The following is a 15,222-nucleotide window of genomic DNA, read 5'->3' on the forward strand; positions in this document are numbered from 1 at the left end:
CTACGTATATTTGCTGTATACTCATCATTTAGGGTAATTTTTCCCTCATAGATTTGCTATTATAATTTTAAAGAAGTTTTATAAAGGTAACTTTAATTTATAGTTGTTTAAGTATAATAATCTTTTTTCCTTTTTCTTTTTTTTTTTTTTGGCAGCTCCCTAGATCTTTAGCTTCTACTCCCAGTGCTCCTACCACTCCAGCAACGCCAGATAATGCATCACAAGAAGAACTCATGATTACATTAGTAACAGGATTGGCTTCCCTTACATCTAGAACTTCTATGGGTATCATTATTGTTGGAGGAGTGGTAAGAAAGATTACTTTTAGTATAATTAAAATTGAAATGTTTGCAAGGCTGCCTGTTAGCTCACAGAAGAAAAGGTATATAGTATTTACTTCTGTTTATAGGATCTGTAAAATAGTATGAACATTTACAGGTTAAAGGTAGTGAATTAAATATCACAAGTCTCATCTTAAATTTTTAAAAAACATACATTTTTAGGAATGAACTGTCACCATCTAGCTGGTCTTCAATACTTCCTAAGCATTTTCACATCATAGCACCCAAAGAAATATTTGTACATTGGGGTAATAAGAAAACCCCAGGTGCCCTATCTAGCCTTCTCTGAATATCAAGGGGATCTATCTTAAGTATTAAATATTATTTTTAGTAGTAGTTATTTGTTTTTTTTAAAAAAATTATATCATTAACAGCATAGATATACTTGTTTTGGTTTTTGAAAGATCTGACCTAAAATAGTTAACGTCGTTTTATTGTTGAGATACATTGAATCAGTTTATCAAATCTGGCAGCTTATTAGCTCTCCCTTATTTGTGTGCTGATCCCTTTTAAGCCTGATTGATTTCTGGTAACTTCAGGTTTTCTCGTAGAGAAGGAATATACAAATGTATCTCTAACTCAAAGATCCATAAGGAACTAAAATGCTTTTAAATGTGCTCTCCAAAATGGTGTTTTTCCTTCTCAGACTAACCTGTGACTTTATCTTACAGATTTGGAAAACTATAGGCTGGAAACTCATATCTGTTTCATTAACTATGTATGGAGCTTTGTATCTGTATGAAAGACTGTCCTGGACAACCCATGCCAAGGAGCGAGCCTTTAAACAGCAGTTTGTAAACTATGCAACTGAAAAACTGAAGATGATTGTTACCTCCACGAGTGCGAACTGCAGTCACCAAGTAAAACAGTAAGTTGAAAGGTGCATCTTTCCTTTAAAAAAAAGTTACTGAAATACTACATACATGCAGAAAATGCACAAAATAAATGTATTGCTCAAAGAATTATCACAAAATGAACATGTTTTGTGATCGCCACAAATGAGAAAAAATAGACCAATACTAAACCTCACTGCTGCCATTTCTCCCTCCTAATCACTATTCTTCTTTCCATTCTCCTGATAGGTTAGATTTGAACATTAGAAAATTGGTAGATAGGAACTCTCAAGAACTCTGGAGGGGTTTAAAAAGATAGTTCTTAATTTTTGTTGTTTTTTTTTTTTTTTCAGAGATAAGGTCTCTGTTGCCCTGGCTGGAGGGCAGTGGCGCAATCATGGCTCACTGCAGCCTCGAATCTTGGGCTCAAGTGATCCTACTGCCTCAACCTCCTGAGTAGCTGGGACCACAGGTGTGTGCCACCACACCTGGATAATATTTTATTTTTTATTTTTTTTTTTTTTGAGGCAGGGTCTCAATATGTTGCCCAGGTTGGCCTTGACCTCCTGGGCTCAAGTGATCCTCCCTCCTCAAGCCTCCTGAGTAGCTGAGATTATAGGCATGAGTCACCATGCCCAACTCAAAAGATTTTCAGCAGACCTGTTCTAAATTTATGTACCTGGCTGGGCAAGGTGGCTCACGCCTATAATCCCAGCACATTGGGAGGCTGAGGCAGGTGGATCACTTGAGGTCGGGAGTTTGAGAACAGCCTGCCCAACAAGGTGAAACTCCATCTCTACTAAAAATACAAAAATTAGCCGGGCATGGTAGCTCATGCCTGTAATCTCAGCTAGTTGGGAGGCTGAGGCACGAAAATCGCTTGACCCTGGAAGGCAGAGGTTGTAGTGAGTTGAGATCACACCACTGAACTCCAGCCTGGGCAACAGAGTGAGAGACTATGTCTCAAAAATACATAGTTGCCCTTAAGATATTTGTGGTTTCTTTTTTTTTTTTTTGAGACAGTCTCCCTCTGTCGCCCAGGCTGGAGTGCAATGGCACAATCTCGGCTCACTGCAGCCTCCACCTCCCACATTCAAGCGAGCAGCTGGCACATGCCACCACACCCAGCTAATTTTTTTTTTTTTTTTTTTTTTTTGAGACAGAGTCTCACTCTGGAGTGCAGTGGCGCGATCTCGGCTCACTGCAACCTCTGCCTCCTGGGTTCAAGCAATTCTTCTGCCTCAGCCTCCTGAGTAGCTGGGACTACATGTGCATGCCACCACACCTGGCTAATTTTTTTTGTATTTTTAGTAGAGATGGGGTTTTCACCATGTTGGCCAGGGTGGTCTCAATGGGTCTCCTGACCTCGTGATCCATTTGCCTCGGCCTCCCAAAGTACTGGGATTATAAGCATGAGCCTCCACGCCCAGCCCCATGCCCAGCTAATTTTTTTTTTTTTTTGTATTTTTTTTTAGTAGAGCCAGGGTTTCACCGTGTTGGCCAGGCTGATCTCAAACTCCTGACCTCAAGTGATCCACCTGCCTTGGGCTCCCGAAGTGTTGGGATTACAGGCGTGAGCCACTGCGCCCAGCCAGATCTTTGTGGTTTCTTAATTAAGAAAACTGAATGAGTAGAGAGGTAGCCTGGCCAAGCAGTCTAAGAAAGCTGAATGAATTCTTAGCATTTAACAAATGAACTTAATGGTAGGCAGACTCCTGATTTCATGGTGAGTGTAATGTATTTTTGCTCTCGCATTTCAAATTTATAAGTTAAATGCTATTTTATTTTTAGATCTCAGGAGAATTTTATTATAACGTATACCTAAGTCGACCCGATTTCTGCTTTTATGCAACTTAAATATTTGTTTCATTCATGTGGTAAAAATATATAGAACTCCAGTCAAGTCAGGGTACAATATTCTGTATTTGGATGCCTCTTGAGAGCAGAATTTAAAAATTCTTTGAGTTCAAGATAACTTCAGTTTAATGGGAGAAACTAACATTTACATAATTATAATACAAAGTAAGAGTGATAAGAAATATAAGAAGAAGATAAACTATTATCATAAGACAAGGCTGTACAAGTTACTTAAATCATGAAGGATAGTAGATCAATAAAGATTTCCTAGAGGAGATGTGTAGCATATGAGATTTGAACACGCTGTATCAGGAGATGAGATGGAGACAACAACCCAAATCAAAAGCAAGAAGGTAAGGGGAAAGGAATGCAATCAAGGACATGAAGAGAAAAATTTCAGTGTGGCACGTGTATATAAGCTGTGTACATACATTCAGTTACAGACTTCATGGCAGGATGTGGCCTTGTCTGTATGTGTAGATTGGGGTTTGGATAATTAGGAATTCTGAGAGTGATGTCACCAACACTCAGCTCTAAAACAAATAACTTTGCAGTAGTATATGAAATTGTTCAGACTCAGGAGACAAGAATTGCAGGAACGGTAAACTGTTTCAGATACAAAATCAAAGCCTGAAGTAACAGTTAATAATTGCAGAGAATGGTTACCAGGAGACCTCAAATTTGAGGAATTTGTTCATTTATTCATTCATTCATTGACCAAGTTTTTTGAGCCTCTATTTTATCTGATAGTTGTAATTTATATTAAGAATGAGTTGGCCGGGCGCGGTGGCTCAAGCCTGTAATCCCAGCACTTTGGGAGGCCGAGACGGGTGGATCACGAGGTCAGGAGATCGAGACCATCCTGGCTAACACGGTGAAACCCCGTCTCTACTAAAAAAATACAAAAAAATTAGCCGGGCGAGATGGCGGGCGCCTGTAGTCCCAGCTACTCGGGAGGCTGAGGCAGGAGAATGGCATAAACCCGGGAGGCGGAGCTTGCAGTGAGCCGAGATCGCGCCACTGCACTCCAGCCTGGGTGACAGAGCGAGACTCCATCTCAAAAAAAAAAAAAAAAAAAAAAAAAAAAAAAAAAGAATGAGTTTTCATCTAATTAACATATTTGGACATCCAAAGAAATCAGCTGAAATTCATATAAATAAAAATAAAGTTAATGTAGCTTTCCATGCATTGATTATCAAACATTTATTAATTGGCTCCCATGTAGCAATTCATGCTAGGGGTTATGGGAAATAAAAACTTGACTTGATCCTCTTTCTTAGAAGACTTGGCACATTAATGGAGGCAACCTCAAATAATATCTCAATTAAAATAAACTAAGTAAATATTTAATATTTAAGAAAATATTAAAAGAATGACACATGCTTCATGTCTAATACTAGATTTGGTGGAATGGGAAGAGGTATGCTCCCATTTAAAAATACAATGTTTGCCAAAGTTGCTATATTAATTTAAGCTCTCAAATATAACCCTTTGATTCTAGAAATATTGTTAAATTTTGCTATAGTAAGGTATTTTTGCCTATGTCACGAAAGTTTGTGGAATTTTTTTTCTGTTCTTGATAATTTCTTTCTTTGATTGGGCAAGGTCCCAAGCATGAGTAAGGTTTATTGTGCTTCTGAAGAAACAGACCTGTCTTTTGTCTTTATGTAGCTTGTTCTTATTCACAGCCATATAGCAGAGGTAATATCGTCTCTTGAGCCAGGATAAAATTCAGCCCACTAGTGCCATACCTTCCCTCTTAGCATTCTTAGTGTTCTGATTCCCTATAGTTTAGAAGTTTTTTAAAACTTGTGTTCTCCTTTTTATGTGAGCTTTAAATTAAAGCTTATTCATTTTTGAAGACATTTATGACTGCTTCTAAATTTTTATTTTAAGAAAAATGGCTACCACTTTTGCTCGCCTGTGCCAACAAGTTGATATTACTCAAAAACAACTGGAAGAAGAAATTGCTAGATTACCGAAAGAAATAGATCAGTTGGAGAAAATACAAAACAATTCAAAGCTCTTAAGGTATGTAAACCTTTCTTCTCAATAATTTGAACATTTACTCGTCTCATTACAAAATATGTAAAATTATTAATGAATTTGTATTCATACCTAATAGCTCTTTGTGTTGGTTTGAATGAAAATCTTCCATATTGAATTCCATGTGTTTTGCAGTTTCACCGAAGGCTAATTTCAACAAGAAAACAAATCTGAATTGAAAGAAACTTTATAGATCCAAATTTACTCTTCATTAGGCTATATTTGTCCCTTTCAGAACAGAAATTGTATAATTAAAAGTGGTTTTTAGTTGTATGTGTTCAAGACTCATAACTTCTCTTTTCATGGGAGACTATTGATTGTGTATACTTAAATCATAACAAAAGTAAGATTTCCTGATAAAATGTGGATTTCTGGTTTGATATGATTCATTATATATTATTTAGGGTCTAATGAAATTTGCTTTTGGGGACAAGACTGAAAGTGTCACCATTCGGTCTGTAGTTGGGAATTCTTACTCAGTGCTTGAGAATTTAACTTTCAGCTTTCTTACTTATGCTTACCCATTAGGCTCGCTTGTCAGAATGTCTTGGAAGAACGATTAAACCTCATTTAGTCCCTGCTGTTATTTCTAGGACACATACTACACAAAATTGCCCGTGTAAGAATAGCTTAGTAGTCAATGTTTACAAATTGGAGGGACTGTCTTTGTGACCTGGATTTTTGGATGTGCTTAAAACACCCATAGTAGTGATTATCCATAGTGTCTTCATCTGACCAACACACGTGTTCATTGCACCTTAGTTTCAAAATCTCTGGAAAAGATGACTGCCTGTCACTTAGATATTTCCACCCTCACCCACCCATGTGAATTGTATGTATTCGATTGCTCCTATTTTAAGTCAGCTCATCCCAAATATACCTTTCAAATTTGGTGAAACTGCAGTAGAAATTGGTTTTTTGTCTTAACCTTAAACTTAACCCTGTAAGTTTTTGTGGTTAATTTTGGTTTTGATTTATTCAGCTTTTGATAGAGAAATACCTAGGTAAGTTTTTAAGTAGTATTTCTTTTTGTTATAATAAAACAAATGATAAAATAGATTATTGTCATTAGTCATGTAGCTTTCTGATTTGGGAAAGACTGGCTTGAATAAGTATGAATATTTTTGGTCTGCTAATTAATCATTTTTCTAATAGAAAAAAGTTTTAAAAAATCAAATACCATAATATTTAGAATCTCCATTTTATACTAGATTAGGCTCAGCCATTTGAATAGAATTTAGTGTGCTAACGCTGCAGGAGAGCTACCTCAAGAAATATATACAGTAGAGTTCAGAGCTGATGTACACTTCACTTGTGTGACCTGAAGCATATGCACGCAGGAATAAAGTAAAACAAGACCCCTCCCTGCTCCATAATGGAGAGAGAGAGCCCATGCAATGAATATGTGCCCTGGCATAGTATGAGAATGGGAAACAAATCTGGTTTTCTGACAGTTTTAGTTCCAATTTTCCTCTCTTGTGGGCATTTGGCTGCATCAAGGATGAATCTAGTGTTTAAAGGAAATATTTTTGGTATGCCATTGCCGCTGTAACATCTGCTAGTTTCCTTATATGTCCGTAAGAAACACTCTGTACTCTGTGCATTATTTAAAGGGAATTTGCAAGCATAATCATGACTCTAAGTCACTTAGGATATAACTCCCGTGTAAGATGTGATTCCACTGTTTGTTATGCTCTTCGTTGTTTATTATCAAAGTTTTTGTCTTTTAATAATGGATGGAATGCACTTTTCTCCTTGACTTTTATGGTAATTAGATTGTTGTTTTATTTTTTTTAATTAGAAATAAAGCTGTTCAACTTGAAAATGAGCTGGAGAATTTTGCTAAGCAGTTTCTACCTTCAAGCAATGAAGAATCCTAACAATAGAGATTGCTTTGGTGACCATGATGGGAGGAAATGAAACTTGTAAGATTGGGACAGTTGTTATTTTTATGAAATGACGTTAAATATGAATTGTACTAACTGTACCTAAATAGCAAAGCCCTGTGTAGATTCTGGTAATGATCTATCTCAGGGTATGTGTATTTTTGAAGAGTGTTATGTCCTTAGTTTTAATTTTGGGTAAAGAAAGGGCTAAAATCATGAATTAGTTACAAGCAACAGTACCAACTTATGTGACCCCTGAGGGGTGGGGCTGTGAGCTCTTAATTTGTTTTTGATTCTGAAAAACTCTGCTTCCTGGCATCCAGGAGTTAGAGATTGAGCCTTTCATCTTCTTTCTCAAAACTAGTTTTTGATGCTTTCTTTCATGGGAATAGTCACTTTTTAATTTTATTTAATAAATTGCATTGCTGGAACCACCAAGGAGTGTGGAATGTCCTTGAGTGTATTATTTATGCAAGTTACAGTCACTTTGCCATCATGGCAGCTATGTGAACCACTAATAAATGTGCTATTTTTACTTTTTATTCCCATTAAAACTGACGTGAAACAGGATAAAAGCTTGTTATGGTCACTTATAAGTATCTGAGTCTAAGTAATTTCCTTAGATGTTTCTAAAGACACATTTTCAGCTTTGCTCCAATTATGATTACAATAAGGAAAGCTTTCCTAGCACAATTTTAGGAGTAAAGTTTGAAGAGATAAAAATAGCCAAAGATAGGAGAGGTCTGAATTTTGAATGATAACAGTGATGTTTTAAAAAAGCTGTTCTTCAGGAGGCATTTGTCTAGGATATTGCTGGATTCTACCCCATTGGAGGCTTTTAATTTTATTTGTATCAATTTTCCAGGGTTTCATTAAAAATTATTACTGTATTTTTTACCTTAATGAAAGATTTTGGGTTCAAATATCTTTCTATATTAAAAGCTGATTGAGTCTGTACACATGTAAATTATGCCTAGTGGAGGTTCTGTTGACTTTCTTCCCCACTGTGGAAGAGGCCAGTTTTGCCTCCATTTGCACATTCATTTCAGTATTTCTGATCAATACATGTAACGTTTACAAAATTCTCCCTTGAGCTGGTGGAAATACCTCACCAGTTTCCTCTTTAATGAATCAAATAAAATCTTTGAAGTTAAAAAAAATTGATTGAAACTCAGATGGAATGGAAATGTACAAAAATGACACCATTCTAGGAATTTGCTAGACAAAATATAGGACTACCAGATCAATATCTCCTAGACACTTGTTAGAAATGCACAATCCCAGGGAACACAGTACATTTGGCCACGTGTAGTTTATGCTTCCTTTTCATGGGAGGGATAAAATTTAAGGCTTTTTTTCTTTGAATACATAGTCCTTCCTTTTCTATGCCTTTTAAGGCTTGTAGATGCTACTCAGCCTTTTTACAGCAGGTGCAACTCTATTTTTCAAGATATCTTAGAAGATAACACTAGGCCATTGAAGCCTTTCAAAAATATATTTTTATGCAAATTAACACTAGAATGCAGTATGCTAATGCAAATTAATTTTGGTGTTTAGCTTTTATTGCTGATTTATAACCCAAGAAATGGTACAGGTCACAGAAAGTGGGATTAGGTAACAACTACAACATGGAAAAACAATGTCTAAGATCATGACGTACTGCTAATTTAGGTTACAAAGCTCAAGGCCGTAACCTTTATATGAAAGTACTTAAACTTGAAAACTCATAATGATTTGGTATCACCTCATTAGTATAATACAGTGGTTCTCAAAGTTTGGTCCTGGATCATCGACATTACTTCTTTTTCTTTTTCTGAGACAGGGTCTCAGTCTGTCACCCAGGATGGAGTGCAGTGGCGTGATCATGTCTCACTGCAGCCTCAACCTCTCAGGTTCAGGTGATCCTCCCACGTCAACCTTCTGGGTGGCTGGGACTGCAGGCACACACCACCATGCCTGGCTAGTTTTTGTAGAGACGAGGTTTCCCCATGTTGTGCAGGCTGGTCTTGAACTCACAGGCTCAAGTGATCCTTTTACCTCTGCCTCCCAAAGTGTTGGGATTACAGGCATGAGCCACCACGCACAGCTATAATCACCTTCAAACTTACAAGAAGTGTGGATTCTTGGGTCTGAACCCAGACCTATGGAGTCAAACAGTAGGTTTGGGGTCCAGCAATCTATGGTTTAACAAGCCATCCAGGTGTTTCTGATGCACAGTAAAGTTGGGGGCCACTGGTGTAGTAGGTTTGGTATGGCAACTTTTCCATCACTTGTTTTATGTAGTTCTATCTGATCAATGGTGAAAAGATAATGAATGTTGGAAATGGAGCAGTAAAATAATGAAAGCCAACTCTTATGCCTGGAAATATGTGCACCTATGACCAAGTCCATGAATTATACAGAAATTATGTGATTATGAGTGATGTACTTCAATGTTATTGCACATACACTTGTTTACTTTGTATGTTTGCAGGATTAAACTTTGTATAATCTTTAAAAAATTTTTTTTTCAGTATACAAGGTTGCAAGATGAAAATAAAACCTGTTTGCCTGATAGTTGACAAATGTAGCATTTATACTAGTAGTAAGTGAGGTTTAATCTTTCATTCTTAATTACTTTTGTGGTAGATAATGTAAGTTATCTTGAGGAGACCTCTTTTGACTGCATTACTGTTCTTCTGGGCAAATTGGCACTAGAATGCAGTATACTAATGAAAGTTAATTTTGGTGTTTAGCTTTTATTGCTGATTTATAACCCAAGAAATGGTACAGGCCACAGAAAGTGGGATTAGGTAACAAGTACAACATGGAAAAACAATGTCTAAGATCACGCACTGCTAATTTAGGTTACAAAGCTTAAGGCCGTAACTTTTTTTTTTTTTTTTGAGATGGAGTCTCGCTCTGTCGCCCGGGCTGGAGTGCAGTGGCCGGATCTCAGCTCACTGCAAGCTCCGCCTCCCGGGTTTACACCATTCTCCTGCCTCAGCCTCCCGAGTAGCTGGGACTACAGGCGCCCACCACCTCGCCCGGCTATTTTTTTTTTTTTTTTTGTTTTTTTTAATAGAGACGGGGTTTCACCATGTTAGCCAGGATGGTCTCGATCTCCTGACCTCGTGATCTGCCCATCTCGGCCTCCCAAAGTGCTGGGATTACAGGCTTGAGCCACCGTGCCCGGCCAAGGCTGTAACCTTTATATGAAAGTACTTAAACTTGAAAACTTATAATGGTTTGGTATCACCTCATTAGTATAATACAGTAAAAGAGTAAGTCAAAGTTACATACACGAGTTATACAATAGTGAGAGGGGGCAACATGCTAGCAGCCATCGCTCTCGGCGCCTCCTCGGTCTCAGAGTCCACTCTGACCGCACTTGAGGAGTCCTTCAGCCTGCCACTGCACTGTGGGAGCCCCTCTCTGGGCTGGCCGAGGCTGGAACTGGCTCCTTCTGCTTGCAGGGAGGTGTGGAGGGAGAGGCGTGGGCAGGAACCGGAGCTACATGAAGCACTCACGGGCCAGCGCATTCTGGGTGGGCATGGGCTTGGTGGGCCCCGCACTTGGAGTGGGTGGCCAGTACTGCTTTCCCTGGGCAGTGAGGGGCTTAGCACCTGGGCCAGCAGCTGCAGAGGGTGCACTGGGTCCCTCAGCAGTGCTGGCCTGCCAGTGCTACGCTCGAATTCTCGCTGGCCCTCAGCTGCCTCCCCATGGGGCAGGGCTGCAGACCTGCAGCCCACCATACCCGAGCATCCCCCACCCGCTGTGGGCTCCTGCACGGCCGGAGCCTCCCTGATGAGCGCCGCCCAGTGCTATGGCGCCATCCCATTGACCGCCCAGGGGCGGTCCAGTGTGGGTGCATGGAGCGGGACTGGCAGGCAGCTCCACCTGCAGCCCCAGTGTGGGATCCACTAGGTGAAGCTACCTGGGCTCCTGAGTCTAGTGGGGACTTGGAGAACCTTTATGTCTAGCTAAGGGATGTAAATACACCAATCGGCACCCTGTGTCTAGCTCAAGGTTTGTAAAGACACCAATCAGTACTCTGTATCTAGCTAACCTAGTGGGGATGTGGAGAACTTTTCTGTCTAGCACTCTGTGTCTAGCTAAAGGATTGTAAATGCACCAATCAGCACTCTGTGTCTAGCTCAGGGATGGTAAACACACCAATCAGCACTCTGTCAAAATGGACCAATCAGCTCTCTGTAAAACGGACCAATCAGCACTCTGTAAAATAGACCAATCAGCTCTCTGTAAAATGACCAGTCAGCAGGATGTGGGTGGGGTTAGATAAGGGAATAAAAGCAGGCTGCCTGAGCCAGCAGTGCAACCCATTGGGGTCCCCTTCCACACGGTGGAAGCTTTGTTCTTTCGCTTTGTACGATAAATCTTGCTGCTGTTCACTCTTTGGGTCCATGCTACCTTTATGAGCTGTAACGCTCACCGTGAAGGTCTGTAGCTTCACTCCTGAAGCCAGCAAGACCATGAACCCACCGGGAAGAATGAACAACTGCAGACGTGCCACCTTTAAGAGCTGTAACACTCACCGTGAAGGTCTGCAGCTTCACTCCTGAAGTCAGTGAGACCACCAACCCACCAGAAGGAAGGGTCCGCACCAGAAACTGCGGACACATCTGAACACCTGTAGGAACAAACTCTGGACTACCATCTTTAAGAACTGCGGCTTCATTCTTGAAGTCAGCGAGACCAAGAACCCACCAATTCCGGACACATTTTGGTGACCCAGATGGGACTTTCACCTATCACCACGCGGTGAGAATTTTGCCTATCGCCAAGCAGTGGGACATCGACTATCGCTGATCGGTGAGCACCAATGGACCCCTTTTGCTTCCTATTCTGTCCTATTTTTTCTTAGAATTTGGGGGCTAAATACTGGGCACCTGTCAGCCAGTTAAAAGCGACTAGCGTGGCTGCCAGACTAAAGACATGGGTGTCAGGCTTTCTGGGAAAGGGTTCTCTGACAACCCTTGACTCTTCGGAGTTGGGAGCATTGGTTTGCCTAGAACCAGCTTCCGCTTTTCCTGTACTTCTGGGCTGAGCCGAGGGTCGACAGGGAGGAAAGCCATGCAGCTCCGGGTTCCTGACAAGAAGTTGGTTGACCCTGCAGCCATGAGCGGAACTCTCAAAGGCATGTCGCCCAAGCGAGACTCACCTATCTATTCTATCTATCCTGACCCTTGTCCCTTGGGTCCTAATGCCTGCCGGACAAATTTCCTCTCACCTCTCTTCTCCGAGGCTAGTCCCGCTTCTAAAAATCACTCCCTGTCTCTTGCTTTTCTAGTTTCTCCTGTAAGAATGACTTCTAGTATAAACTCCAAGACTCTGTTGCCTTCCTTAGGCACCCTGGCTCACCAATCAGAAGACATAATTTTTGCCCAAAGCCCCGTCGTGGAGGGGACTACCTGGAATTTTAGGATCCCTCCTCAGACTAGCTGGCCTAACAAAAGCTATTCCTGAAGCTAGGCTATGAGGAGCCTCAGAAATTGTATCTTTCCTGTTCACGTAAGGACAAAAGGTGTCACTCTTCCAACCCTGGAGATCCCTTCCCTCCCTCAGGGTATGGCCCTCCACTTCATTTTTGGGGCATAACATCTTCATAGGATAGGGGTAAAGTCCCAATACTAATAGGACCAATACTAATAGGAGAATGCTTAAGACTTAACAGATTTTCGAGAATGCGTTGGTAAGGGCCACTAAATCCGATTTTTCTCGGTCCTCCTTGTGGTCTAGGAGGATAGGCAAGGGTGCAGGTTTTCAAGAATGCCTCAGTAAGGGCCACTAAATCCGACCTTCCTTGGTCCTCCATGTGGTCTGGGAGGAAAGCTAGTGTTTCTGCTGCTGCGTTGGTGAGTGCAACTATTCTGATCAGCAGGATCCAGGGACCGTTGGGCAGGGAGAGAAACAAACCAAAACCGCGGACGGTTTTGTCTTTCAGATGGGAAACACTCAGGCATCAACAGGCTCACCCTTAAAATGCATTGTAAGCCATTGGGACCAATTTGACCCACAAACCCTGAAAAAGAGGCGGCTCATTTTTTTTTGCACTACCGCTTGGCCCCAATATATTCTCTCTCTGATGGGGAAAAATGGCCACCTGAGGGAAGTACAAATTACAATACTATCCTGCAGCTTGACCTTTTTTGTAAGAGGGAAGGCAAATGGAGTGAAATACCTTATGTCCAAGCTTTCTTTTCATTGAGGGAGAATACACAACTATGCAAAGCTTGCAATTTACGTCCCACAGGAGGACCTCTTAGCCCCATATCCTAGCTTCCCTGTAGCTCCTCTTCCTATTAATAATAATCCTCCTCTAATCTCTCCTGCCCAGAAGGAAATACGCAAAGAAATCTCCAAAGGACCACAAAAACTCTCAGGCTATCAGTTATGTCCCCTTCAAGCTGTAGGGGGAGGGGAATTCGGCCCAACCAGGGTACATGTCCCCTTCTCCCTCTCTGACTTAAGGTAGATCAAGGCAGACCTGGGGAAGTTTTCAGATGATCCTGATAGGTACATAGATGTCCTACAGGGTCTACGGCAAACCTTCAACCTCACTTGGAGAGATGTCATGCTATTGTTAGACCAAACTCTGGCCTTTAATGAAAAGAATGCAGCTTTAGCTGCAGCCCGAGAGTTTGGAGATATCTGGTATCTTAGTCAAGTAAATGATAGAATGACAGCCAAAGAAAGGGACAAATTCCCTACCAGTCAGCAAGCCATCCCCGTATGGATCCCCACTGGGACCTTGACTAAGATCATGGGGACTGGAGTCATAAACATCTGTTGACCTGTGTTCTAGAAGGACTAAGGAGAATTAGAAAAAAGCCAATGAATTATTCAATGATGTCCACCATAACTCAGGGAAAGGAAGAAAATCTTGCCTTCCTTGAGTGGCTACGGGAGCCTTAAGAAAATGTACTCCTCTGTCACCTGAATCACTGGAGGGTCAGTTGATTCTAAAATGTAAGTTTATTACCCAATCAGCCACAGATATCAGGAGAAAGCTCCAAAAACAAGCCCTGGGCCCTGAACAAAATTTGGAGGCATTATTAAACCTGGCAACCTCGGTGTTCTATAATAGGGACCAAGAGGAACAGGCCCAATAGGAAAAGCAAGACCAGAGAAAGGCCGTAGCCTTAGTTACGGCCCTCAGACAAACAAACCTTGGAGGTTCAGAGAGGACAGAAAATGGAGCAGGCCAATCACCCGGTAGGCTTTGTTATCAGTGTGGTTTACTAGGACACTTTAAAAAAGATTGTTCAATGAGAAACAAGCTGCCCCACGTCCATGCAATCACTGGAAGGTGTACTGCCCCAGAGGATGAAAGTTCTCTGGGTCAGAAGCACCCAACCAGATGATCCAACAACAGGACTGAGGGTGCCAGGGGCAAGCGCCAGCTCATGTCATCACCCTCGCTGAGCCCCCGGTACATTTAACCATTGAGGGCCAGAAAATTGACTTCCTCCTGGACACTGGCGTGACCTTCTCAGCAGGACGACTGTCCTCAAGGTCCATTACCATCTGAGGAATCCTGGGACAGCCTGTAACCAGGTATTTTTCCTGCCTCCTCAGTTGCAATTGGGAGACTTTGCTCTTTTCACATGGCTTTCTTGTTTTGCCTGAAAGTCCCACACCCTTATTAAAGGAGGGATATATTAGCCAAGGCTGGAGCTATTATCTACATGAATATGGGGAACAAGTTACTCATTTGTTGTACCCTACTTGAGGAGGGAATCAACCCTGAAGTCTGGGCATTGGAAGGACAATTTGGAAGGGCTAAAAATGCCCGCCCAGTCCAAATCAGGTTAAAAGATCCCAACACTTTTTCTTATCAAAGGCAATATCCCTTAAGGCCTGGAGCTCATAAAGGATTACAGAATATTGTTAAGCATTTAAGAGCTCAAGGCTTAGTAAGGAAATGCAGCAGTCCCTGCAACACCCCAATTCTAGGAGTACAAAAACCGAACGGTCAGTGGAGACTAGTGCAAGATCTTAGGCTCATCAGTGAGGCAGTAATTCCTCTATATCCAGTTGTACCCAACCCCTATACCCTGCTCTCTCAAATACCAGAGGAAGCAGAATGGTTCACAGTTCTTGACTTCAAGGATGCCTTCTTCTATATTCCCCTGCACTCTGACTCCCAGTTTCTCTTTACCTTTGAGGATCCCACAGACCACACGTCCCAACTTACATGGACAATCTTACCCCAAGGGTTTAGGGATAGCCCTCATCTGTTTGTTCAGGCACTGGCCC

The 15,222-nt window shown here is 41.3% G+C and overlaps 1 protein-coding gene across 2 annotated transcripts in view; it reads left to right on the forward strand.

The window, feature by feature from the left end:
- Positions 1 to 8,127, forward strand: part of MFN1 (mitofusin 1) — a 43,490-nt gene extending 35,363 nt beyond the window's left edge. For both annotated transcript variants that reach the window (XM_033211763.1, XM_033211762.1), the window contains exons 15-18: positions 156 to 308; positions 1,013 to 1,209; positions 4,928 to 5,062; positions 6,879 to 8,127. In XM_033211763.1, the coding sequence (XP_033067654.1) occupies positions 156 to 308; positions 1,013 to 1,209; positions 4,928 to 5,062; positions 6,879 to 6,957 (564 nt within the window). In that variant the 3' untranslated portion in view covers positions 6,958 to 8,127. The remainder of the gene's footprint in view (positions 1 to 155; positions 309 to 1,012; positions 1,210 to 4,927; positions 5,063 to 6,878) is intronic.
- The last annotated feature ends 7,095 nt before the right edge of the window (positions 8,128 to 15,222 follow it).

This window comes from Trachypithecus francoisi, unplaced genomic scaffold, assembly GCF_009764315.1.
Source record: "Trachypithecus francoisi isolate TF-2019V2 unplaced genomic scaffold, Tfra_2.0 Lachesis_group0, whole genome shotgun sequence".
NCBI lineage: Eukaryota > Metazoa > Chordata > Mammalia > Primates > Cercopithecidae > Trachypithecus > Trachypithecus francoisi.